The sequence below is a fragment of the Rhinolophus ferrumequinum genome, chromosome 9, assembly GCF_004115265.2.
Source record: "Rhinolophus ferrumequinum isolate MPI-CBG mRhiFer1 chromosome 9, mRhiFer1_v1.p, whole genome shotgun sequence".
NCBI lineage: Eukaryota > Metazoa > Chordata > Mammalia > Chiroptera > Rhinolophidae > Rhinolophus > Rhinolophus ferrumequinum.
The window spans coordinates 83,618,617-83,645,369 of NC_046292.1; the positions used below are offsets into that span (position 1 = coordinate 83,618,617).

At 47.4% G+C, this 26,753-nt stretch overlaps 1 protein-coding gene and 1 long non-coding RNA gene across 6 annotated transcripts; one reads left to right on the forward strand and one right to left on the reverse strand.

Annotated features, from left to right (window-relative positions):
* The first annotated feature begins 560 nt into the window (after positions 1-560).
* Positions 561-23,437, forward strand: TFAP2A (transcription factor AP-2 alpha). 5 transcript variants are annotated; one of them, XM_033115506.1, is made up of 8 exons: positions 561-863; positions 9,852-9,909; positions 10,049-10,286; positions 13,430-13,481; positions 15,555-15,786; positions 17,700-17,818; positions 19,752-19,893; positions 21,555-23,435. In XM_033115506.1, the coding sequence occupies exons 1-8, from the start codon at positions 791-793 to the stop codon at positions 21,841-21,843; spliced, it is 1,203 nt and encodes a 400-aa protein (XP_032971397.1). In that variant the 5' UTR covers positions 561-790; the 3' UTR covers positions 21,844-23,435. The 5 variants fall into 5 exon arrangements, with proteins under 5 accessions (XP_032971397.1, XP_032971394.1, XP_032971393.1 ...); XM_033115501.1 differs by lacking the exon at positions 561-863 and adding an exon at positions 6,331-7,616 and having other exon boundaries at positions 9,852-10,286; positions 21,555-21,839; positions 21,957-23,437; XM_033115503.1 differs by having other exon boundaries at positions 9,852-10,286; positions 21,555-23,434.
* LOC117027588 (uncharacterized) lies at positions 3,579-8,163 on the reverse strand. The gene is made up of 3 exons (XR_004423946.1): positions 8,042-8,163; positions 5,162-5,525; positions 3,579-4,955 (listed from the first exon to the last, which is right to left on the reverse strand). It is a non-coding gene; the product is annotated as an uncharacterized LOC117027588 (long non-coding RNA).
* Positions 23,438-26,753: the final 3,316 nt, after the last annotated feature.

Consider the following 26,753-nt stretch of genomic DNA (forward strand, 5'->3'; position numbering starts at 1 on the left):
GAAGGTGGACCTTAAATACAAGTGTATGAGTGTGCAAGTCAGTGTGCATGTGTGTGTGTGTTTGTGTGTGTGTCTGCGGTGGGAGGAGACTAAATCCAGAAGCCAGAAATGAAACAGAATCGTGAACTTCTTCACCTACTGAGAAACACTTTGATCTGGGATCCGACGCTGAAGCACCCCTGGGGGCTGCCGACTCGGATTCGCGAGGCCGGGAACTGTTCTGAACCTCGGGACTGTTCTGAATGAACCTGGTGGGCCGGTGGGGAACCGGGGACAGGGATCTGGGCCCCACTGCTTGCATCCAGATGCGCGGGACCTATCGGGACTGGCCCCATCTCCCGGCCTAGCCCTCCAACCCCCCATCTCGGGGTGGAGACTCTCCAAGCCCCAAAGTTTCGAGGGGGAGGAGAGCCATGGGAAGAGTGTAGATGCCCCTATTGCTCGAGTGCGTAAACACAGCCACTCGCGCTCACATCGCACCCAGCACACCCCAGCAGGCAGTCTGCCTCGGTTCCCCGGTCAGGGACTGACCGGGAAAGCGGGTTGGGGCTGTTGGGAAAAGCTGGAACTGATGGCGAGATTGCCGCGGCTATAAATCCATCACTTCCCAGGTCAGCTCCGCGAGGCGCTTGGGACTAGGGCTGGCGGAGTGAATTCCTGGGCTAACGCGCATGCGTCGGCAGGTAGCAACCCAGCTCTTTATGACCAGGTGAGATGTTGGTGAGCAGGTAAAAAAGGAGGATTTGCCCAAGCGATTCCAAGGAGCGGGCCCGGTCGAGCCCTATAGCCCATGCCCGGCGGGGACCAGTCGCCAGGAGCGCCGAGCCGCGATGTCCATACTTGCCAAAATGGGGGACTGGCAGGTACGGGGGTTTGACTGGGCTGGGGCCGAGGTGGGCGGGGGTGGAGCGGGGGAGGGGGGCGGGAGGGGGAGGCGGAGAGGAAGAGCCGTGGCCCAGGGCAGGAGAGTAGTAGGTGAGGCGCGCCTGGCAGCGCCCAGGAGTGTTCCCAGGAGAGAAAGAGGACAGGAAAAACGCGCGCAGGCGGCGGCAGCTGCGCTGGGGGCAACGTGCGCTGCCCGCGGGGCCCGGCTCTCGGGAAAGTTCGGCGTACGCTCTACAAGTGGCCCTGGGGGTCACTTGTGGTTTGCGCTACAGCCTTCTCCCAAACCCCAAGTAGAAACTGGGGAGGATGACAAATTCAGGAGTGGGGAGGGCGCAGGGCGGAGGCTGCGGTGCGCCGTGATGAGTGTTCCCTGCTTGCAATGCTTTAGGTCTTGCCCCAGACCCCAGGGCTGCGCGTGAGGTGGGGTTCTGGTGCACCTGTCTCTCCTTGTGCCTCCAAGTTTTGGGGACCTAGGAGGTGTGGAGAATGGAAAGGGGTCCGGAGAGGCGCGCGGCGAGCACGTTCTTTTCGGATATACTTCAAAGAGTTTGCGCAAAGTTTAGCTTCTCAGTCCGCTTCCTGAAGCCAGTTTTCTCTGCTTGGGCTCCGGATGGGGGTGACTGGATGGGGGTTGAATGGTGGATTATAAAGAAGAAGGTCTAAGATTTGCCGAAACCAAAGCTTGCTACACTTGGCCCTGCTAGGCCGCAGGCACCACAAGGCCAACTAGGCTCCGGATCCTGCCCGCCCTGAACCACGAACCCGGACCCCGGCCACGGGAGCATTCGCCCAGCGCTCTCCTTCTAACTTCCAGATGTTTCCCCTGTGGGAACTAGGGCGGCTTTGGCCAGGTTGGCGAGGGTAGCAGCCTCTCCCCTGTTGTCGATTTCGTAATGGGAACCCCGGGGCCCTCTTTTCGCCCCAGCAAAGCGAGGCCTGATAAGGGCGAGGTTCTGCTCGCCTAAGTGTGTAGGGAGATTCGAACCAAACGCCCCGATTTGCCAAAGAAAAGTCGAGGCCCTGCTCCTTCTGGGGCGAGTTCTTTCGCTTGTTTCAGATTTAGGCCATTAGAAGTAAAGTTCGGAGAAGTTCGGTCTTCACCACATTCCCTGGGGTTGGGGAAAGGAAGTCATATTGCAATATTTCTTTCCTTGCGCTCAATTGTTGTGTTTATCAACCGTGAGCTCTTTTATACCTCTGCCCCCAGTTAAATATCACTAAATGAAACTTCCTCCCCAAAGTTACACTAACTTTGTGGTTTAAGGATACAAATCCCACACCAAACACAAGTCCTGGGAAAGCACACCTTTCTCTCCCTGCTTCTGTGGGCCTCAGGGCCCTTCATTCTCTTCTCTGGAGGGTGAAAACTGGATAAAGTTCTTTGGCTGAGGTTTTTCGGGTTTCCTCTGTGAGGCGGAAAAACTGCTGCAGAATTCCTCTGCAGTGAGAAGGCGCTGGGAGTGCAGGCAGGGTTTGGGTCTGGGCCTCTAGTGGGCCCGACTAAGGTTCCGAAGCAGCTAGATTACAGCCTGAAGAGGAAAGGAGTGAGCCATGGGCCTGGCTCAGGCGGGGATCTGGGTGGGTGGGGGTACGGCAGATTTGGGACCAGGAGGGGCGGGATGCTCCGCCGAGCTTGGTTGGCCTTTTGGGCTCCGGGGTCCTACTGGGTGGTGACAACTGGAGAGAACAGAGTCATTGTGGCCCCTCGCCGTCTCTTTGTTTCTCTTGGTGTCTCTGTCTCTCATACAGATACTTGCTCTTCCCCCCCACGCCCCCAAATCGGGCCTGGACCCCCACCTCTAACCCCAGGCCTGGCGCTGCTGTCCTGGGGTCCGGGCGAGGCCGCAGCATTGACATGCAATCAAGCGACTTGTCGTGGTAATGACGCTCACACCAACGCGGCTCCGCTGGCTTCAGGGGCGACCGGGGTGCCTGCCCTGGCCTTTCTTCAGTGCCCATAACACTGGCGGCGGCGCTGAGCCCGCAGGCCCCGATCTGCACCTCAAAGGCGCCCTCGGCGGGAATACAACAACAGTTTAGCAGCCCCGGCGGGTGCGGAGCCGGAGATCTGCGGGGCGCGGGACAGCAAGGTGGGGGGTCGTGGAGAAGATGAAGGGCCAATGCCTTCCTCAGCCCACAAACTGAAAGAAAGAAAGCGAAACTTAGAGTTCCCTTAAGCACGCTGTGGCGACTTCTGGGGGTGGAAAATCCATGCTCCCAGGCCTACGATTTGGCCTACAGATCACGCTCTGCGGCTGCGGCCACCGCTGGGAAGGTGTCAGTCCCCCAGGCGGCCCATCTCCCGACTTCAAGCCGCTGAGGTGAACCCCAGGGCAGCCCCACAGAGTGAGTGGTGCTAGCACTAGAGCTGACTTTCCAGAGTGGAGTGAGGTGGGGAGCGGAGAACTAGGTTCAGCCTCGAGACTGTGCTAGTGTTCAGGGAGGGAAGGGAGGGCAGGGCAACACCCAGGGCTTCCGGAGGGAGTCCCCGGGCTCTGATTCCCTCTTCTAGCCCTAGTCCTCCTAACTTTTGTGGGGGAGGGGTTCTGGCCTACTCTGCGTGGCTTGAGAAATTTGCTGCGGTCTTCTGGAGGGAGAATTTCCCTTCCCCAGGCTGGGGGAGGGGGGCGGAGAGGGGCACTCTCTCCTTCTGCCTTTTTTCCACCTGTTAGGGAACGCTCAGATTTTCAACAGTTTCTACCTCACTTCGAGTTCGCAGTATGGAAACCTGGGAGGCCTGGGGATTTGCAGAAAACAGGCCCAGAAGGCACAGGGGTCGTTAGTAGAGCAGCTCTGAGGCGAGACCTACTCTTGTTGGGGAGTTTGCTGTGTTCGAGTGGGAAAAAGACAGAGCGAAACTTTTTTATGGAGGACAAATGAGGAAGCTCGGCCAGAGAAATGAATTACTCTGTATTTCGAGAATCACATCTTTGTATTTTATTTCTTCCTTTAAAAAAATTCACTAAAACAGAAGAAAAAAATGTAAAGCCCCGGTGGGGCGAGCAGGCTCCCGTGTAGAGCGGGATAGCCTAGACTGGCCAACCTGCACGAGGGGGTAGCTGCCGGGCCTCAGGGTTCGGCGTCAGCCGGGCACCGCGCGGCGAGTGCGCCCGCGTTAGTAACATCACCAAATCATGAAGGAACTCTTCCTGCTTTAATTAAAAAGGGGGATCTTGGGAAAACTGGAGCAGATTAGCACAGCGAAGAGTTGGTTCCCAGCGATTTATTTTGATGCATGCATGACACAGTGCTCACATGTCAGTATTTCGGCTCAACTCCAGAAGCGACTGTGAGTCTCCATAGGAGTTCTGTGTCCTTCTGCATGTCGCATCCGGGAAACCCTCAGCCCAAACACCATGTTGGTGTGTCACTCGGCCCTAGCTACATACAAACGAGAGGAAGATCATTTAACCCCCAGAGCTGTTCAGTAACCTTTTCAGGGTACAATTTTTATTTTACACGCGGCAATTAAAGGATCGCAAACCCCAGCCGAGCGACTGGAACCGTTTGGCAAAATCTCCAACCTGGAGGAAAGTGCAAAGCCAATAAAACTCCCAAGGCTCTGCGGCCTGAGGTGGTGCTGCCCCGAGCGGAGGCGATCTCTTGTTGGGTAAAAATCCTGGAGTGACTTCGCTGGTCTTGGTTTGGTGGTTATATTTAATTGCGAAAGAGATAATAATTTCTAATACAAGTGGACGGGGCCGAAAGGACAGCGCCGTTAGTGGCAGCAGGGGTGGGAAAAAGGTGCTGAGAGCCGAGCCCCAGGCGCGGCCGCTCGGGCCCTGCGCAGCGTCCGGCCTTTGCTCAGGGCATCTCCCGCGAGGAGGCGACGGAGGGGAAGGGGAGTGGGGAGGAATGGGAGGGGGGGTGGCACAGTTAGGACAGGGGTGTGCGGCGGCGCTAGGGGAGATTTCCTCGGCTCACAGGCAAGCGTGCGCTCTAGGAGCAAGTTCGCGGCTCGGAGAGGCCTTTATACCTGGGTCGGAGCGGCCGGCGGCAGATTGTGGTGCTGGCGAGTAATTGGACTATTGTTGATATGCTAATGAGGCGATTAGGCTGTTGGTAAAGAGCTGGAAAAAGGAAAAGTTTCTACCATTAGAGGGAGATCTCCGAGCGCACACGGGAGCTCTATCCCTTCTCTCCTCCTCCTCCTCCTTCTCACCCTCCTCCTCCTCCTTTTTGCCCTCCTCCTCCTCTCCCTCCTCCCTCCTCCTCCTCCTCCCTCCTCCTCCTCCTCCTCCTCCGCTCCCCGTCGCAGCCTGCACTTTGCGCTTACCCAGAGAGTAGCTCCACTTGGGTGCGAGGCGGAGAGGGGGCAAATCCGTTCACGCCGATCCATGAAAATGCTTTGGAAACTGACGGATAATATCAAGTACGAGGACTGCGAGGTAAGCGCGGCGCTGGCTCAGTTATCCTCGCGGCCTCAGGCTCCGAGCTCTACCTTCCCGCACCTCCTCGCCTCCAGCTGAGAAACGCGGGTGAGACAAACTTTCCCAAGCGCAGCGCTCGCCTCTCGGATTCGCCCGATGAACGCAGGGGAGAGGCTGGAGAGGGAGGATGTTGGATGCTCCCTTTTTCATTTCCCTCCTTGGAAGCCCATGTCCCACTTTCTCCCTTTTTCTGACCAATGTTGGCTGTGTCTAAGAGTAGAGCGAAGAGACAAGCATGGATTTTTTGAAGCAATTGCTGGCAGTTGGGCACGCGCCTGTGCACTCTGCGTGTCTCACCAGCGAGATTCTTGGGGCCCAAGTACCAGGAAGAGAAAGGAAAGAGAAAAAAACCCTTTTCCCCTTTTTAACCTCCTTTCTGATCCTTAATATTCCCTATTTTATTTATTTATTTTTCCTTGCTTCCGTCCTCCCCGCCCCCCTTTCTTAAAAGGCTCATTTCTGTTTGGAGAAGGGGTCCGCACACTTCGGTCTGAGCCTGGGTTGCATCTCCTAGTTAGCGGGTTCACTTTGAGAGCACTCATTTCCCAAATCACAACGGGGCCCGCCGCAGGTAGTCTACGTTATTCAAGAAGTTCTAAGCCGCTTCTCCCTCTGAGCTACTTGGTCGGCGCATCCCTGGGGTGGGGGTGGAGGACTGAGCCACACGGAGTCTGCTGGCTGCGGGTCCCCACGCATCTGCCCCTACAGGAGCCCAGCACTCGGCTGTGTGACCTGGCGGGGCTGCATGCGACCTCCAGTGCGGAGAGCCCGCCGGGCCAATAAAGCGCGCCGCACTGGAACCCATTTAAAAGCCCAGGGTCTCCGGATTTCGGCTTCTTGGGGCAGCCGGGGAAGCCCCAGCACCACCGGTCCGCCCGCGGGAGGCGCTGGGACCCGGCCTGGCGGCCGCCGCCCCAACCTCCCTCACAATCCCCGCTGAAATGATCCGATGATTCACGGGAGGGGAAGATGGAGGGGGCCGCGCCGGAGATTACCTAAATAAATAGGTGGGAGTCCCTGCTTTGGCTATTTTTCTTCTTCTTTTTTTTTTTCTTTTTGGCATTTGAAGTGGGAAAGCCAGGCGTGAAGGTCTGTGAGGACGCAGTGGCGGGGGTCTTGTCTTCACTTGAAATCAGAACCTGGTTTTATGTGAACGTTGTGTCACCGTCCCTTTCCCCCGTTCTTTCTGTAGACTATTTGAAATCTCACTCGTTTCCCGGGCCCTTCCTTTTCGTCCGACCCCGCTCCCCGCCCCCCATGGGGCAAGGGGTGACATCCCACCGGGACGCGCGCTTCTCTGGGGACTCCTGTGGTGCGCAGTGCAGGGCGCAGACACCCACGTCAGACCAGCTGCTTTGTTTTCAGGATGGGGGAACCTTTGAGAACTAGTCGGGGTGAAACTCTGCCCCTAAGTCTCCGAGGGTTTATTGTCCTGGTCGCCGCAGTAGCCCGGGGCTCGGGCATTCACTTTCGCGAAGGCCGAAACCCAGCTTCCAGCGCCGAGTCCGAACTTCCACGCCGCGCTAGGTGCCTATGGGACCTAGGTGGGAGGCGATGAATTTGCACCCCAAGAGAGAGACCCTGTGGGGGCGCATGTGAATGTGTGTGTGAGGCAGAAAAGGAAAACAGAAACGAGACGAGGAAGAGAATAGAGTGAAGGCTGTTTCAATAACTTTGACTGCGGTGGGAGAGCGCCGGAGCAGGGATTTCGGGTTTCCGAGCCGGATTGGGGCTGTCTAATTATGTCGGGGCTCTGCAGAGACACGCAGGAGGCGAGGTGCCGCTTGTTCTGACAACCCGGCGGGCAGACTGGCAGCGGCGGCAGCCTTGCCGCGCTGGGAGAGAGCGAGCAGTGTCATCAGGGGGGGCGTCGGGCGGGAGTGGCCCAGCCAGTCGGACGGGTTTGTGCCGGGAGCCGGGAGCCCGTGCCAGCAGCGCCCAGGCTGGGCCGCCTCGCATCTCTGCCTGCCCCGGGCCGCGTCCGGGCTCCGGTCCCCGAGCCCCTGCCCTGGAGAGCCGAGGGCGGGGCGGCAGCTGCCGCAGAGAGCACAGCGCAGGGTGTCCGAGGGAAACTCGCTCCGCGGCGGAGGCGAGGGCCGGTCCGGGGAGGGGCGCCGAGTTATGGAGGAGCGGCGCGGCAGCCGGCAGCAGAATCCCAAGTCCCAGGCCCGGCTGCGGAGCGGAGGAGCCCGCGGCCGGAGAGGGCGGGGAAACACCGCGGGTGCCGAGAGCCGGATGAACGCCTGGACGCGGTCGCCGGCAGCTCCTGTCCGCGACGCACGGCCCCCACGGTATCCCGAGGTCTGCCCCAGTCTTTTAGGTCCGATTGTCCTCTCTCGCTTCCTCTCCCCCTCCCCCTCCCCCGCGGCCTCCCCCTCCGTGAGCTCCGACTCGGCCCCCTCCTCCCTCCCTCCCTCCCTCCCTCTTTCCCTCCCTTCCTTTTCTCGGCCTCTCCCTCCTTCCCTCCCTCCCCTCTTCCCACTCCGGGCTCCTCTCCCTCGCCCACACTTTCTTTCTCACACACGCACGCAGACACATTCTCCCTCTCCGCGCTCTCTCCCTTCGTCTCCCTCTCTCCCTCTTTCTCTTTCACTTTTGCATGCCCTGCAACCTTTTAAAATGTTGCCCCTTCCCTGTGATTCGCCAGACGCCGCGCGGCGGCCCCCCGCGCGCTCGCCCGCTCCCTCTCTCGCCCGCTTTTTGTCTCTCGCGCTCCCGCTCCCCACCTCCGATTTGCTACACTGAGGCTCCCGTCAATGGACTGCATTGAGAGCCGGCTCCGGCGCGAGTTGCCTCTCCGCTTCACGCTCGATTTCCAGGCATTCTTCCCTTATTAAGTATTCGTGTAATATTAATAGTCATGAATATCTGCTATTAGGAGGCTCCAGGAACGCTGCCCAGCGTGGTTATTAGAAGCTCAAGCGAAGCCGCCGCTAAGAAAAGAGGGGGAGACACGGATTAAGGAACACGCGCGCACACACACATACACACACACACACACTTTTTCTTTTCCTTTTTTGGGGCCTTTCATTTTCTAAGGAACTTTGAATCATAACCGATCACGGCAGGATAGAGACCGTGGGTTCGACAAGCTGAAGGCGCCGCTCGAATCGGTGGTTCAAGTTCGGATGGACCAGAGCGGGGCTCCAGCGCTCGGGCGAGCGTCGGCGCGGTGACTGGAGTTCTGGGTGGCGCGGGGCTCCCGGCGCCTTTTGTGTGGGGCGTACTCGGGCGGCGGGGCAGCCGGGCTCTCCAGGCTTGCTTGGTTTCTTCCACCCTGACTCGTTACCCCAGACTCTTCGCAGATGTTAGTTCACAGTTTTTCAGCTATGGTGAGTCCCATCCCCCACCCCATCCCTGTTTCCTTAGGAATTCTATTCTGGAAACCTGGTGCTACGGAGCTGCCCAAAACCTCGGGTTTCACGCCCAGGTTTCCATCAGGGCACCCCTTTCCATTTGCATTTTCTTCTTTCCACTTTTCTCTCTTCCATTCTCAAATCGAATGCTTTACCCCGCGTCCCCGCTCCACCTCTCCCGCGCGCAGACCTACCTCGCAGCTACTTCCCAAGGCATGTTTCTCTCCACGTTCATCTTTATTTCCTTGCGTCTTCACTTGTTCTCGAGATGTGCTCAACATTTGAAGCTTAATCCGTTTGCAGTAAAAACGCAGCCCAGAGTGCCCCTTACCCTCGGGGCCGGGGCATTCCCTGGAACCAACTCTGTTCGCTTGTTTTGCAAGTGAATTGCAATAGAGGAACATAAAGTCAGGCGTTTCTTCTGCCCTTTGGGGCTGGGGTGAAAGGGGCGGGGGCCTCCGCCCCGGGGTGCACTTCTCTCTTTTAAACCCAATAAGGCTGAATCTTTCTATTTTAAACCTTGACTTGAAGTCCCCTTCTCCCCATTCATATCATAAACCGACCCTGTGGAGAAAAAGGCTCCTAACTGAGGAAGCGGAAAAGACAGACCCCCAACCTGCAGTTAAAACCTTCTTTAAGCTGGTAATTTGAACGTGTGCTTTCTTTACAGCCCCTCTACAAAATATGTTTCTATTTAAATAGTCATGAAATGCCAATAGTCTTTGAACGTGTATGATTTTTTCCTCCAAATAAATGGAAAAGGGTAAACAATAACGCACTAGCAGGCAAGTTCAAATACGGGGGAAAGAAAAGGCCGCTTCTACTGCTTAATATTTGGCAGGGATTTTAATCTTGCTTAAGGGAGGTTTCACACCCCAGCTTAACGGGCTGTATTCTAGGAGGCCCTTTTTTATATTTTCCCCCCGTTGAAAGAAAAGGCTATGGAGACTCTCTTTTATGCCTCCACATTTGCACAGCTTAATTCCTTGAGTTTTTGGAAGGGCCCGTTTCACTTCGGGGGTATTTTCCGAAATGAACAACTTAGAGCTCATTTCTTCCGGCGGCCTGCCGTCGGGAAGGGGCGGTTTCCCACCCAGTCTTGCGGAGTGGATTTAGTGTGGAAAGCTGTAACTCGACGCCTGATTTCTTGTTCTTCCCCCTTGCTCTCGCTCTCTTCTAGGACCGTCACGACGGCACCAGCAACGGGACTGCACGGTTGCCCCAGCTGGGCACTGTAGGTCAATCTCCCTACACGAGCGCCCCGCCGCTGTCCCACACCCCCAATGCCGACTTCCAGCCCCCCTATTTTCCCCCACCCTACCAGCCTATCTACCCCCAGTCGCAAGATCCTTACTCCCACGTCAACGACCCCTACAGCCTGAACCCCTTGCACGCCCAGCCGCAGCCGCAGCACCCGGGCTGGCCCGGCCAGAGGCAGAGCCAGGAGTCAGGGCTCCTGCACACGCACCGGGGGCTGCCCCACCAGTTGTCTGGCCTGGATCCTCGCAGGGATTACCGGCGACACGAGGACCTTCTGCACGGCCCACACGGGCTTGGCTCAGGACTCGGAGACCTCCCAATCCACTCCTTACCTCATGCCATCGAGGACGTCCCGGTAAGAGGCCGCGCGGATGGCTCGAGAGGGAGTGCAGCCCCTACTCACCCACCCCTAGAGAAGATGTCGGGAACATACAGCCGGTGGGCCCGGGTTTTCCTCAGTGGCGTTTACTTTTTCAAAATGTCATTTTAGATTTTGGGCGGGCGCTTTCAGGACCCACATGGACAACCGAATTAAAAAATTAAAAAGAAATTGAGAGTTCTGCCCCTAGAACAATGGTTCCTGGAGCTCCTCCAAACAATGCCTGCATTACCATTTCCACCAACACAAATAAATCAGACAAATGTCACCGTTAACAATATCTTACCCCCTCCAAGACAGTAAACTATTTCGATTAGGAGAGGATCTAATTCCACTGCTGAGTCCTGGCATGGTAATTTCTCCCTGTCCTGAAAAGGATGTTAAGTTCAACCGAAAGAGCTCATTAAATGCCCTAGTAATTTAAAAGAACGTGTAAAAGACATACTAAGAAAATTATTTTTACCGGATTTTGTAAGCACCAGTCATGTCTGAAAGTTATGTGTATACCCTACCCTGATTAAAGAATAGTTAAGTAGCAAATCCGAGCAGAGGGACATTAAAACGCAGCCTTCTCTTCCTAGGGGTGCTAAGTGCTGACCTCATAAATCATTAGCTGGGTTCCCAATGCCTATCAGAACCTGCTACACCCCATATTAAATTAAATGTTTTGAGACTATTGGGCAATACATTATTTGAGTTCTAATTCGGTTATCAATAAATGCAGTTAAAAATGATTTCTTAATAAGCATGGTATTAGCACATTTACTATTTACAATGTAAACCAGGCTATTGATAATTTGAAAATACTTTCTGAAATTAAATTTAAACCAGCATCTCTGCTTCAATTCTACATATTTATGGTTTCCTCACAACCTTCCTGAAATGGAATTAGAACAAGCCAATAATTTTATTAAAGCTGTAAAGGCTCTGTTAATGCTGCTTTTCTTTGGAGAGGAAATGTATCTGGATGTGATTTTTGCTAAAATGCTATTTCAAATTACTGCATCAAATATTGCAGCAATATGTCCGTTGACAGTTTAATGATTACTGCATTAGATTGCAAAGAAAATGGTCAGATGAACTTACCTGCTTGCTTGGTGAATTTAAAACATTATTTATGTTACATAGGAAAATAGAAGATTTATTACATCTCTCATTTAGCCCAGTTAATCACTGAAATTTGTTGGTTATGTTTAGCAGACTTGCATGGAAAGCAGGAAAGTAGGCACTTAACCCAATGTGGGGTTTAGTAAGCATTGTGTGTGTGTGTGTGTGTGTGTTCGAACCTGTTTTCAGAAACTGATACTGAACAGTGTTATTTCGTGGGGAAGAAAATGAGAGGAGCAATAGTTGAGAAAAAAGCAATTTAAAAACAAACCTGGAAGTTGTGGTCATTTTAGTTCCGCTTCCCAAAGAGTCTCCGAATCCTTTTTCTAGAATCCTTTTTCTAGCCGGCTCTTTGGAAATATTTGAATTGCAAAATAACGTGGTAAGCTTTTGGAACTACTGTGAATCACAATCGCTCTACTTTGCAAAAATTCCAAAGTGGCTGGTGTGAATTCTTAACACCTGTGTAGTCACACTTTGTGGTGAAATTGGTCAGTAGAAAAAAATTAACCAAATGATCAAATAAAAACAAGGAAACCCAGTTGCTGCTCTTCCCCCTCCCTTCCCAAACTTTTAAGAAAAAAAATTCTTTCAAAGGAATTTGGGTCAGGAAAAGGGTTGTTTTCAATTTCCCCATTGCTGCAACAGTTAACCTTTAATAAGAATGACTGCTAAATATTTAAGAAAATCAAATCGATGGTGAAAATTATTTAATCATTAATATCTCAGTGGGGTTTTAAACTTAACAGTCTTCCCTGTATGGACAAGGTCTAGAAATAACACAAATAAAAGTATTATGCCACACTACATTTACTTTATGGGTTTAGGGTGCATGCATAAAGGGATCATATTTCCCCATATAGTTAAAACACAAGAACTGCAGCAGTAGTCATTTCTGAACATTTCTCAATTTAATTATACTTAAATCCAGAAGCACTTTAGGCAAGTTACAAATGAGAGCATTGAGTATAATAAAACCTGTAATAAAGCAACTTAGTACCATCCACCCGGAATCATAGCGATCAGGCACAATTAACAGGAGCATAAATCCAAGACAGAATGGAAAATGTTCAAATCAGTATTATTGTTGGACAAAGACTAGAGAAGGAAGTAATAGTTTTTTAAATGGTAATGCCTGTGTTTGGTAACAATTGCGAAATCTTCTATCTCAGCAGCCCTGGTGCTAATTTGTAAACACAGCCAGACATTATATTGCCTGTCAGTTTCTGCATTAGAAAACATGATTTCATTTTACTTTCTAATCACGTTTTGACTCTGGCATACACGTATACTCACCCATCTGTAAAAAAAAAAAAAAGAAAGAAAGAAAGAAAAGAAAGAAAGAAAGAAAGAGGAAAAGAAAGAAAAGAAAGAAACCCACATCAACAAATCTGCTGCTGGACAACAGGAAAACAACCTCAAACGTTTTTTGTGTTTTTCATTTTCATATTCTTATCTGATACCCAGCTAAGGCAGTAGCCCTTTAAAAATTTTTTTTTCATTTTTCCGCAAGTGAAGGTGTGTATATGCGTTTGCTTTTTGCCACCCCACCTAAAACGTTTCCAACACTCCCCTGTTACTCCCGCTTCTGTCATTTCTATTGTGTTTCTCTGTTTTTTGCTTCCTGAGCACTGGAATCGCTAAAAGTCCGAAGCCGCTGAGGCGCCAAACTAATGCTAGGTGCATTTTAAAAGGTTGAACTGATTGTGAGAAAGATTAGGTGCTCCAAAACTTGCTTTAATTTCCAAAGAAAGTTTTATTCCCCACCCCCACCTCCTTCAACCGTGGATTATTTGCTGGGGGAGGAGAAATTGGCTGTGGGTGTGCAGTAAAACCTCTTGAGTTGCAAAGCCCCAAATTCCAATAAGCCAAGATGAGATGTTTATATATAAATGTCACTATATGGGGGGAATTTGGATTCTACACCTTCCCCTCCCCCCATCTTGCACAGAATATTCATTTCCTTTTGTTTTGATTACACACTTACATGCATGTGTATCCTTTTGTTGCAGCATGTAGAAGACCCGGGTATTAACATCCCAGATCAAACTGTAATTAAGAAAGGTAAGCCATTTCCTTCTGCATTCCAAGCATGTCCTTACAGGCATAGTGCTATTTAAAAGAACTTGCAGAGCTGTATTTATTTTTTCAAATAGGATTTTCCTAAAGGCTCAGAATTAGCAAACAGGCATAGAACAGCAATGCTTAAATGATTGGCTTTCAGTAGGTTAGTTATGGCAACAGGCTAGCTTTGTTCTGATTCATGATTTGACCATTTAATTTAATGATATAGGGACAAATACATGAAATGTGTAATAGTTGAAGTGATTTGGAAGTGGCGTTTCAATTTTGACACGTTTTAATAGTTTACTAGTTAATCCATTGTGCGAGTGGCCATGAGTATAATTAAGAAAGGTAAGAAGTGTAACATGCTAAAAGAGTGCAAATAATTTAATATTAATATAAGGGCAGATGATAAAAAGGCATAGCACTCCTTAGCAGAGGGAAAAAAACCTTCCATGTTCTTCAATTTAATTTCTCATTAGCTGTTTAAGGGTTTTTAAACTTTGTGAATTAGGTTAACAAAAATTTGGCTTTTGGTTAAAATTAGCATCTTGAAGATGTCAGGATTGTTAGCATAATTGTTCAGAGGAAAAACTTTTTAAAAAAGCGTCAAGTGATTTGGATGGATTTGTAATATTGTATTGTATTTAGTGAGTAGAAATAAAATGCTATTCACAGCTTTTTTTGTTGTTGTTGTTGTGGTGGCAATATTACATTTCAGGATTCTAGGCACCACCAGAGGATGATGCTATATAAAACTGTTCCCATTTCTAACCCCAATCAGTATATTGTTAGTTCGTTTAAAGTTTCATTTTTGCATCTGTGAAGTCATTGTCACGTCAAATTAGATGTGCAAGGGATAAATCTTAAGAGATGCTCTTTCCAAGTCGACATGATAATTGGCTCTTTTATTAGTAATCTCTCAAGAGTTCGTTTAACTCCTATTGTCTCTATTAGCCTCCCCAGAGCTATTAATGTCACAAGTGATCTATCCAAAACCTAGAGCACCCCCACCTCCCAATACGTCTAGAATATCCCCCATTAGAAAGGGAGGAGTACCGTGATGAGGATGGATACATATTGTATGTCTCCACGTGGAATTCAAAAATAGAAATGCATACTGTACTTAAAACTGTTGTGAATGCACTTTAATTATATTGGTGTTGAGAAATGTAATGTTAATGTACTTTCTGCTGGCTTTGAATTTTTTTCTAACTGGTGGGTCCAACAATGAAGAGTTTATCATTTTAGTAATATATCCTCCCCCCTTCCCAATGAAGACGCTTCAGCGGAGAAGGTCTATTAACTATTTGCTCAACAAAAGGTCCCATTCCTAGTATTCTATGGTAGGCCTATTTATCCTTACTCCCAGTTCTAAACGGGGCTTGTCATGAATTTCCCAAATTCGAGTCTTTCTCAAAACTAAACATAGGAAAGGGCCTATTTATCAAAAGGATGGGGCATGTGTGGTGTGTGACAACGGAATCCGCTACTTCCCAGATTGGTGCCTTCACTGAAAGGCTCGTTTACAGGCTGATTTAGCCATCTAAACTCTGGGCTGATTTTAATTATAGGTCTTTGAGGCAATTTCTTCCCAACACGAAAACCCTCACTTCAAAAAACTCACAAGTACACATAGCTTGCTCTCGGTTTGCAAACGTAACCCACTCCCCTGCACTCTAAACCGGTGCTCCAGCACCTCGTCTGGGGCCCACTCTCCTCGGATGCTAAGAGCCGAGAGGGTCGCAATTTCAAGACCATCTCTAATCTCTAGACAGTGCACTTGTGGCTAAAAGGAAAGGGTCCGGGCAGAAGCACAGGCCTGTCTGGCAGGGCTGGTGGGGTCGCCTCCCGGCAGCGGGGTGAAGCGCACCAAGGGGCAGAGGTTCGATCCCCAGGACAGTATAAGGCAGGATGTAGGTAAACCGCCATGGAATTTGCAGGGATGGAAGAAAAGTGGGGTTTGCGGCGCAAGCAAGGGCGCCAGCCACGGCCGGGGAGAGAGCCGGAGTCAGGCAAGACTTGGGAGGGATCCTCGACGCCCACACGCGGCCTCCTGGTCTGTCTCCGCAGGCCCCGTGTCCCTGTCCAAGTCCAACAGCAACGCCGTCTCCGCCATCCCCATTAACAAGGACAACCTCTTCGGCGGCGTCGTGAACCCCAACGAAGTCTTCTGTTCAGTTCCGGGTCGTCTCTCCCTTCTCAGCTCCACCTCGAAGTACAAGGTCACGGTGGCGGAAGTACAGCGGCGCCTCTCACCGCCCGAGTGTCTCAATGCTTCGCTGCTGGGCGGAGTGCTGCGGAGGTGAGGCCTGGTGCGGCCCAGCCCGACCTGCCCCGCCCCGCGGCCCGGGGAAACTCTGCGCCTGCGCCGGGGCGGCGACGCAAACGGGCCTCGCGCCACAGCCCTCCCTTCGCGGGAAAAGAAAGGGGCGGGGAGAAAAGCGTGGAACTGGGTGGGTGGGAGCTGGAGGCGGGGTGAGACGGCGCGCGCCTGCGCTTTCTGCCGCCTTCCCGCGCGTGCGGGTTGCTGGCGCGCGCATGGGACGGCCGCGGCCGCGCGCTCGCCCGGCACTCCGGCCCCTCCCTTCCTTTTCCGCGCGCACGCGCAGCTAGAACCGTCTTGGGCTCAGTGCCGGCTGCTGCAGCCGTGGGGCGCAGTGCAGCCGTGTTTTTCCTCCTTGCACACACCTTTCGGGCCCTGGAAAACTTCCTCTCGGGCTCCTCACTGTACATCCGTGTATGGTCTCCGACGGTAACCCCACCGTCTCTTGAATAGGGTTTTAAGTGGAAGACAGTGGCTTTCTCTGGAGTCCGCAACCCTTCTTCCCCCCCGCCCCCGCCATTACCGCCTCCAGCCTGACGGCGACTCCCGGTGCCCAAGGCACTGGCGTTAATGGTTGCAATGTTTAGCGTCCCCGATGTGTGCTGGGCAGCGTGCAAGGCACGTTTAAGTGCGTTATGTATAGTCGCTACCGACGAATGCTTGTTACGTAGGTGACCAGGGACTCTCATCTCACCCCCACAAGGTCGGAATGACTCATTTCACAGATAAGGTTTTATAAGGGTCCGCGAGATGAAGCGTCTTCCTTCAGGGCAGGTTTCTTCCTCCTGTGGCCTTCCTCCTCCTGGAGTCCCACCCAACGTTGTGAGTGATGGGTTTTGTGTTGAACATTCCCAGGCAATGTTTTTCTTCCTTTTTTTTAAAAAAGAAGAACATACACCAAACACTTCATTCTTTTGACATTTATTCATTTATCTATCTATGAACTCTTAGTTCCACTCTGATGGGTATATCCCATACAAAGCCTGTAAAACCGTTTTCTGAAGATTTTAACATCAGCTATTCTAATCTTTTCTTCACAGTCATTTTGCTGTCCCTTTGTAATCTTTCACTGTCAAAGATCTGAATCTACCCTTTGCCTTTTCCTCCCCTTCCCCCATCTCCAGTATTGGAGACTGTTTACCTAGGGGAGTATAATCTAATCCACACAATTAAAGAGCACTTGAGTAGGGAATAAAATCTGAAATTAATTAATTTGCTGTTTTATTTAAACAATTTATTTTAACCACTTTCTGATTATGGGAGTCTATTTAGACATCTATTTAGAACTGCCTCCATTGTCTCTGAAATTAGTGGAATTTTTAACCGCTGATACCAGCATTTGACATTTCCAGTTAGGCTGGTGACATGGCATGTAAACAGTTGGTGAAATGAATTTCCCATTGGGGCTAAAGCCAGAGCAAGAAACGTGAGAGTGATGATAACTTTGGTTATTCTGAACAACCTAACAGCAGATCTTACAAGGACAATTTAAACACCCCATTGGGATTTGTGTGATTCTAACAAAAGGAAAATACAGTAATCAGCTGAACTTAAAAAAAAAACAACACCTCAAACCTAGAGGTGAGAGCTGTTTTTGTTTATTGCTTTTTTTTTTTTTTTTTTTTAGAGAGTTGGGAAATCAAAGCCTTCCAAGCTGGCATAATAGTTGCAATAATAACTGAACACAGGGGCTGTTTTACAGTTTAACAAACATTTATGTCCTACAATCTTTTTGTACCATCCCTTCCTAGATTTCCCTCCTTTAAATATCTCTCGGGGCATGAGTCTTCATTTTAAAAGCACATTTTAGGAAATTGTTACAATGACTGTAATGGGATGCAGAGTAACCCAATGTTTTCTAAATCCCTTTCTCATATATATTTGTAAAACAGGGCGAAGTCTAAAAATGGAGGAAGATCTTTGAGAGAAAAACTGGACAAAATAGGATTAAATCTGCCAGCAGGGAGACGTAAAGCTGCCAATGTCACTCTGCTCACATCACTAGTGGAGGGTAAGTGAGTTTACTTGCTAACAAGAAGGGAACTTTCTTCTGGGAAAATGGATAATACTGAGTGGCCAGATGTTTGGTTGTGCATTTTGTGTCAATTGGGCAGTTCCATTTTTTCCAGAGAATAAAGGAGGAAGTGAACGGAAGTCTTGCATGTCAGAAAACTATTTGCATTTACTCTTATCCTTTCTTCTTCCCCTCTGCCACAAAATTACACCTCCCTAGCTCAATTCTGACCTAAACAATTGTGAAAATTTAAGAACTGCATATTCTCCAAGTTCCTGTCTGCTTTATAGAGCTCAGCAGTAAATCACTTAAGGTATTCTGACATCTGCGTTTGAGAAATGCGTGACCATTACTTCCTGAATTAATTTGGGAATCTTTGACCTGCATCCTGATTTAAGACTGTCCTGAAAGCTCAGGGTTATATGCCCTTTTAGGTTTTTGTTTTCCAAACATATGCTCCCTTATCTCTCCTTTAACTGTGCCTTTCTACTGGAGGGGAAGAAAGTGAGCTATTTTAGACTTTGAATTGTTTAAATAGGAGAAGAAAAAAAGAAATATAAGCAGTACAGAAAGTTTCTCATGGCAGTTTTTAAGACACACGCACCCACCGCATGCATGCATGTACACATGCACCACATATATACAAGCTTCCAAGCCCCTGAAAACAAAAGCTAACTCTGTCCTCACTCCCTGCTCTAGATGTACTGTCACCAGAATCCACTTACATTCCTGCTTCCTCTAAATTCCTGTTAAGTTTTTCTGATACTAAATTGGCTTAAGTTTGAGTGTATTGGAATAAATATATAGCTTTCATGCATTTTTGTGTTCTGTTGGACATGTCTTATGCCAATAAGAAAAAAGGCACTTAAATTATCAGGCAGCTTTTTTATGTTTAAAGAAGGCATTTTATTTTATTTATATCTTGTATTTGAGGAGATATATTGCAGTTAAATTCAAGTTCTAGCTTTGAATAATTAAAAAAAAATGTTTAAGGCCATATATTTAAGGAGGAATCCCATGAACCACTTGTTAATGGTGTCAAAGATGATAATAATATAACTTAAATAAGAAGCAATTATTTAGTGCTAAAAACTCATCTACAGTAGCATTATACTCAATATATTAAAAATAATACCAGTACATAGAGAACACTCTATCCATACCCCCAAAGAACTATAAAAGCAAAGAAAATGGTAGTAGTGGCTTTGGGGGTAGTGTAAAAGCATGTATGAGTTTGGGGGTTGAGTCGTGTAGCAGGGAGGCAGAGGCAGTTTCTGGAGAACTGTTATTGTTTGTGATCCGCTCCATTTTATGGAAACAAGCTCTGTGGAGAGGGCTTTGATGCTCTAATTGGCGCATGCGTTCTTCCGGAGCTGGAGCTAATGGCAGGAAGCCCTGCAGTAAAAACCAACTGGTTCAGGAAATTAAAACCAAAGATTCGAAAATCAACAACACAGACAGACTCAGTGGAGTGACCCTCAAATCCTCTTGGTTAATCGGTTTGGATGAACAGATAATTATATGCGATCAAGTTAAAATGTAAACCCTTAGCTGTTCCCTTGCAGAAAAGCTCGAGGAGTAATTATGAATATCATTTATGAATGTGTTGATAGGTGTGAGGTTGGAATACAAGAAACATTTTAAAAGAGAAGTTGGGAAAATGTTATTAGGGTGGGGGAACAGACTTGAAGGTAGTGCATGGGATTTACATTTTCAAATCATCTTGGCCTTTTAGGATAGGTGGCCATTTTTCCTGATAACTATATCCACCAGATCCTACAGAGAAGGAAATAAAATGCCTGAAATGAGAAAACAAGTATTTTGTGTCTCCTTCAACATCTGGGTTAAGAAAATAAGGGATTTGGGAGGAAGTTTTGATCCCAACTCTTCATTCTCTTGTACTCGCCTCGTTCCTCTCACCTCTTGCCAGGAGAAGCTGTCCACCTCGCCAGGGACTTTGGGTACGTGTGCGAAACTGAATTTCCTGCCAAAGCAGTAGCTGAATTTCTCAACCGACAACATTCCGATCCCAATGAGCAAGTGACAAGAAAAAACATGCTCCTGGCTACAAAGTAAGGCGTTTACCTCTTCAGGGTCTCTGTGTCTCATTGTGAAGAGAAACAAAAATCAAAATCATTTTCTGCTCTCACGTTTCTTCTCTTTGCTTTTGTTTTAATCGGCTTTGTTGTAAATATTGAAGTCGCAACACAATCTTATAAACCATAATCTATTTTAAAGGGAAAACACCAGTAGAATTGTTTGTGTGTTTCCATTTATTCCCTCTCTTCTGCTCCTTCTCATTGAAAAAAAAAATTGTGTGTGAGGGTGGGGAATAGTGGGGATTTGATTGAAGCTGAGTGTGGATTTGTGACTATGTTGTTTCAGAAAGGCCAGAATCAAGTCCTTAAAGGGGTAACAGGCTTGCCTAGATCAGTTTTTGTCTATCAGTGTTCTCCAAGGGCAAAGATTAAACAGTGGCCTGCAAAATGTGCAAGCCAGAATCTGCCCTAGTTTCAACCCTAATCCCTTATCCCATTTCTTGCCTTCCTTTCTCTTCCCTCCTTGAAAGTGACACACACACACACACACACACACACACACACACATACACACACACACCCAGAAGTTTAGCCCACAGGCAAGATGTCAAGTAGGTCTCAAAATGGCCCAAGTTCTATTCCCATGGGTGCCTGGGCTGAATAGGCTTCTCCAGGTGGTGTGTGAAAAGAAAATGACTGTTTTGATGTGTTTTCTGGAAATTAAAAGGCTTGTTTGGAAGCCCTTAATTATCAAAGTCCATGTCACAGGAGGGCATGGAACCAGAGGGCAGAGGCTGAGGCCTCAGGCAGGACAGTTTCTGGCCTGGGGATATCAGCTGGCCTTGGAGAAGGCAGTCTGCATTGCTCCCGGTTCTCCCTACCTTCCCCGGCCCACCCTCCAAGGCCCTAGCTAGTCCTTGTTTCCCTGGTTCAGAGACAGAGCTTCCAGTGTGCAGGCCTCATCTGCCTGTATTTCAGCCTTTTCTCTTCCCTTAGCTTCTTAAGCACATCCATTATTACAGTTTCCCTAGAGAATTTTATTTTATTTTGATGTGTAGGAAAAGACATGGACTGGGAAATGAAATGTCTGTTTCTTCTTCCCAAAACCACTCTGAATTATCCCCAAGTAATAGGTTTTTCCTGCCTTTTTTTAAAGGCAAACTAATCCCAAGAAAAGTTTTGCCTTTCTGTTCACATCCAACTGATTTGAAGATGAATGAGTGGCGACTTCATCCCACAGACTGCTGCTTGAGGTGTCTAGAAGTCAGAGAAGAGGGCTCTATCCTATTTTTAACAGAATAGCTGATGGCTGCATGCTATTGGTTATTGAAGAGAGGCTCCTGTTTCTGACTCCTTGTCCCTCTTCTTCTCCTTTGTTTCTCTTCTCATGTGTGAAGTTATTTCTGTGCCTAGGATGTTTTGTGTGAGTGAGAGAAAAGGGGATTAGAAGTTTGGTGTAGCTGAGAGGAGAGAGGGGACATTTGTGGAAAGGTTTAAGGAAGGAGAGATGTTTTAGTGGACACTGGGTCGCCCAGCATGCGGCCACCGCAAGTCTGTCTCTGGGCCTTGGGTCAGGTCAGTGTCCGCTGGATTCCGGCAGAGGTAACTGCACGGAGACAGGTTCTCTTTGCTGCTGGCTCTGCCCACAGGGGAGCCTCACGTCTTTCTCTCTCTCTGCTTCACTTGTGCTGCAGACAGATATGCAAAGAGTTCACCGACCTGCTGGCTCAGGACCGATCTCCCCTGGGGAACTCGCGGCCCAACCCCATCCTGGAGCCCGGCATCCAGAGCTGCTTGACCCACTTCAACCTCATCTCCCACGGCTTCGGCAGCCCGGCTGTGTGCGCCGCGGTCACGGCCCTGCAGAACTATCTCACCGAGGCCCTCAAGGCCATGGACAAAATGTACCTCAGCAACAACCCCAACAGCCACACGGACAACAGCGCCAAAAGCAGTGACAAAGAGGAGAAACACAGAAAGTGAGGCTCTCCTCCCGCCCTGCCCCCTCCCAGGCCTCACCAGGTCCCCCGCCTTTCCTCCCCACCCCCCTGCCCGCCCACCCACTCAGTCTCCACCCCACCAACTACCACCGGCAGGTGACAGCTCCGGGATCAGCAAACCCCTACTGCTGCTACTGCTGCTGCTGCTGCTACTGCTGCCACCTTCAGTCCTCCAGTCTGGGAGTCTGGGGACTGCTCTCCACTGTCAGTGGGGCAGCCCCTGCCTCAACTTTCCCGTCAGCACCAACTCCCATTTGCCCTCATGTGGAGCCTAAGAGAACAGGACAGGCCATGAAGCCAGCAAAGAAAAGTTCTGTCCGAGTTTGTGAACCTTTTTTTTTTTTAAATACGCCTCCCCCCCCCAATCAACAATGGCAACAACAACAAAAAATTTAAACTTTTTTTCTAAAAAAAGAACGTAAAAAAAAAAATTATATGAGCTTCATGGGACTGAATCACCACCTTCCTTTACATACTTCAGTTGAGATTGTAGCCATACTTTAAAAAAACAGGCAAAAAGGATAATGACATTTTTATCAGTATTGTGAATAAACTTGAACACAAATACACGAAGTTCCATGTCATGTCTTCAGTTGTAGAAGTTTTTCCTCTTCAAGGTAAAGCGACCAACTTGAACTTTCTCTGGCAACACGATTCACAGTTATATAAGGGAATCAGTGTTCATGTCTCTGTATATATTTATTTATGTGTAATTTAATGGGAATTGTAAATATGGTGAGTCTGTTTTAAGCCTTTTTTTATTTATCTGGTGATCCCGTTTACCTCTTGTTTAGTGGGTTTTGAATCTTCCCTATTAGTTCTTCATGTGGTTCATGGTACTTATTTAGAAATTCAAGGTTTGGGGGATTTGTTTTCCTCTGGGATTCATGAATTTAGCCCTGTTGTAGCATGTTAAAGACGACAATGAAACAGCTGAACAAATAAAAAGTAAAATAAAATTTTATATACAATTAGTATTACATTTAGCTTTTCATTGAACTGAAAGAGAAATTGATATTGGATCCTGGAAAGATTTTTAAACTTAAATGGTTCGAGAACTCTTCTATGTATTGTGGGGAGAAAAAAAAAGTTAATTTTTTCCCACTGTCCTCCCTTTAAAGCACCATTTGAGCAATAAATGAGTATTGTCCTTAAACCAAGGGTTAGGGAATTCTCTTCTCTCTCTCTCTCTTTTTGTTCAAAAAACTTCAAACATTTGGGACCACCTGGTATTCTGTATTTTCACTGGCCATTTTGGAAGCAGTTCTAGTTGTATTGTATTGAGTTGTGCTGGCAGTAGTTTCCAAGCCTGTCAATGTATCATAGTCCTTTGTTGCCCAGATAAATAAATATTTGATACGCTTTATGTCGATTTTTTTTTATTCAGTGGCTGTCTTTACCCAGGCGTATTTTTGTTCTTGGCAGTATTTTTTATTCAGTATGGTTACAGTAATTGAGTTTAACTCTCCCTTGGCAATTGCTCCTTGCAATAAGCAGCTGAACCCATTGTTTCCCTCAAGTATAATAAAAACTTACTTTCAACTTGGAGTTCAGAGCAGGGTATCATTTAGATATTCCACTGAGTCTGTATTCAGACAAATGACACAATAAAGCCCAATGTATTCTTTTGGATAAAAGATTGTTTGTACTGCTAAAGGAATGACATACTATCTTTTCCTTACTAGAAACATTAATTTTATTATTAAAAATAAAGTTTTATTTTTATTTATGTTGATCCTTTAGGTTTTCATTTGTGTTTTGGAAACCAAAATATAAAGCCTTCAGAACCAAACAATAAGGATGAGAAGGAAGATGGAGCACAGAACAGAAGACACCCTCCCTTCCCCACCTTAACTACTATGGAATCTATCTCAGAGAATAACTGAAATTGAAATTGTTAGTTCATTAGCACAAAGGAAATACTACTTCAGTCTTCACTTGATCACTCTGGCTTCTCAGTGGCTAAGACATGTAAATAAGCTAAAGCTAGCTCTAGTTTCCTGAGAACAGGAATAGTGGCAAAAATGTACTTGGGGGCAGACAGAGGGCAAATTGTTGCCCGTGTATTTAAATATTTCATTTAGAGATGAGTCACTACTGTGCTCTTCTTACTAGCTCTCGTGGTAGCAGAGGGAAGTGGGAAATTATGTGGATTTCCAGAATCCTTTCTGTCTGCCCCCTATATGCCGACCCACCCCTTTCTATCACCATGTGGCTTCTCCTAGGACCTTTTAGAAACAAAATGTTCTCTGAGGTGGAGAGAATGGGGGAGGGTCTCTGTAGACCTCTCCTATCTGTCTTTCTGCAATGACAGGACTTGTGCTTAGCTCTTACAGAAGGAAGGACTTCCTGTACATAAAAAATGGCGAATTCAGAGCTTTTGTAAACTGGTTGGGAAAGTCTTTGCTTTGGAAGTGAGGAGGATTTCTAATGATTTTTTTTTTTTTCAGAAGAAAATGGAGGTGGGTTACAGGAAAGGTCATAGAAAAAGTGTCTAGGTATAGGTATAATCTCCTACATACTGGAGATTGAACATTTGTTCATCCGGTTTGACATTCTGAAGGACTAAGGAAGCAAAGCATTAGGCAGTGTCCATTTTGCAGCCTCTTGCTTTCTAATCTTCTTATGGAAGGCAGTGTAAAATCAATCCCAACAGATGAACGAGAGTTGGTGGAGTCTCAATTCTATTTTCCAAAGCCAGAGAATTCATAACAATAGTAGGTTGAAAAAAAAAAATTCAAATGGAGAGTGTATCCTCAGAATGCAAGATGGCAATTGTTTTTTAAAGCGGTTATTTATTATTTCCTAGAGAGACTGGTTAAGTGTAACGTAGATGTAACAAAATAATGAGGCGAATGAACCCTAACTGTACATACTCTTGACAGAAATGAAATGCACACAGCATCGTAGCAGGTGAAGTGAAGCATTGTCTATCAGGGCTGTTTTTCTTGGCTGCATCTCAGATTGTGTGGGGGGATCCTAACCTCAGGCACAAAAGCATCCATAAACAGCCATACATTGCTGCTCTTTCTCCAACGGCCCATAAATACTCATTTTAAAACGAAAACAATCTTATTAAATACCATTCATTCATATCTGGATTTACAGATGCTTGTTATGTTGGAAAACCTGAACCCAATATAATCCTTGCATCCTGAGAAAGACAGAAAGGAAATAGTGGGTTAGAACATTACAAGGTCATAATAAACAATGGTTTCCAAAGGCACAGAATTAGTTATTTTTATTCCATAGTTGGACGTTTTGAGGATCACGATATTGCCACTGCTTTTTCTTTTTTTTAACAAAAAATTTAAAAGAACTTATATATATTTTAAGGGGTGAGAGGATTACAGGGGTTATTAAAAATAAATCTGTGGGACTAATCAAAGACTATGTGGATGTTTGGCTTTCTCTGTTGCGACCAATGTGTATTTTCTAAAACACATTGATTAATGGTGATTACTGGACAGGTCACGTGTTTATATATTAACAACAATGATTCTCTTTGGATTAACTCAAATTAGGATATATAGTTGAATTATAAGAATGGTTGCTAGACTATGCTAATTACCACGCCCAATTTTTATGGAAACACAATGCTCCTTCATTATCCCTTCTATTCTTCAATACCTTTTAAAAATTACAATCCAACCCTTTCCTCCCCAAAATCGAATATTAATATAATTTGAGTTCGTGATGGAACTACCATCAGGACTGCAATGCCCCGCAGCTGAAATAATATTTAAAATAGAAGGGATTTGACATTTGAGAAGTCAGTGGCTTGAAATACCCAGTTGTACTTAGCTAATTCAGTCCTTAACCTCTGGTTTCAAATAAATCAATTACAGTCGATTCCACTTCAGTTCAGAAGTGCACAGGGTTTTAGTTAATTGAATACATTTTATTCACTTGCTAGGAATATTCATTTATCAAAATTCCAAACTTAATATACATTTCTTTACAACTCAGGTTATGTTAGACTGCACAATCAGATCAAATTTGCCCTGGTTTTCCCCAAATCCTGCTTAAAATCTAAATTTCACCACTCTTTATGAAACAATGTCTCCCTATTCCTTTCTCAATCAAAAGTAAATTTATAGTAATTCCATGTCAGTCAGGAGAGTTGTTTTCCACCACAAAGAAAAAATCATATGTGGTCATCAGCCTTGAATTAAGTTTAAATAGGTTAGGAACAGCTGGATTAATTAAGTTTTTAAAAAGTATTGACCTGAAATTAAAAAAAAAAATTACGCATGGTTTCCATTAGAGCTTAACTTTGCTGCAGCTGACAGGTATGACAGCATTTTGTGGTCTTAAAGCCGCAGGCCCCTTTTCTTAACCCCCTCTCTTCCTCTGCCTCCCCCCTCCGACTTTTGGAGAAGTGCTTGAATAAATAGCGAATTGTTAACTGAAAGCAGTATGGTTAAATGTGCACACATGAAGTTGTTCTTTAAACAGATATTGATGTATGCAGTGTTTTATATTTATTGTTTGTAGCATCCTGCTGGCAGCAGTTTACTGTTTGGAAAGGAAAGGGGTTAATTAGCGTCATTATCAATCACTAATGCTTGCCTAACGTGTCCAAAGAATAACCAAGTTAGAGGATGGCATGAAGCCAACAGCTGCTTCATCCCAGTTACATGTCTCCTCCTAAGCCACTCAGCTATGGGGGTGGGGAGGACAGGAGGTGAAGTGAGGGGAAGAATCCCTATTGCTTGGGTAAAAGGGCTATAAAAATCAGGTCAACTCACTAGAGATCCAAGAGGCGGAAAGTATAACATAAATAACCAGTTTTCATTCTCTGAGTTACAGGTGCAGAGATGGCAGCGGTCCTGAGGAAAGAGTAGTAAAATTTGTCCTTTAATTTGCTTGATTATCCAAGTTGGGCATTTG

Bases quoted from the DNA above. Each gene is read 5' to 3' on its own strand.
- TFAP2A (XM_033115501.1), top strand. From the start codon at position 7,437: ATGGAGGAGCGGCGCGGCAGCCGGCAGCAGAATCCCAAGTCCCAGGCC. The intron at 10,287-13,429 runs GTAAGAGGCCGC...CTTTTGTTGCAG, and splicing joins ATGCCATCGAGGACGTCCCG to CATGTAGAAGACCCGGGTAT. The intron at 19,894-21,554 runs GTAAGGCGTTTA...CTTGTGCTGCAG, and splicing joins AACATGCTCCTGGCTACAAA to ACAGATATGCAAAGAGTTCA.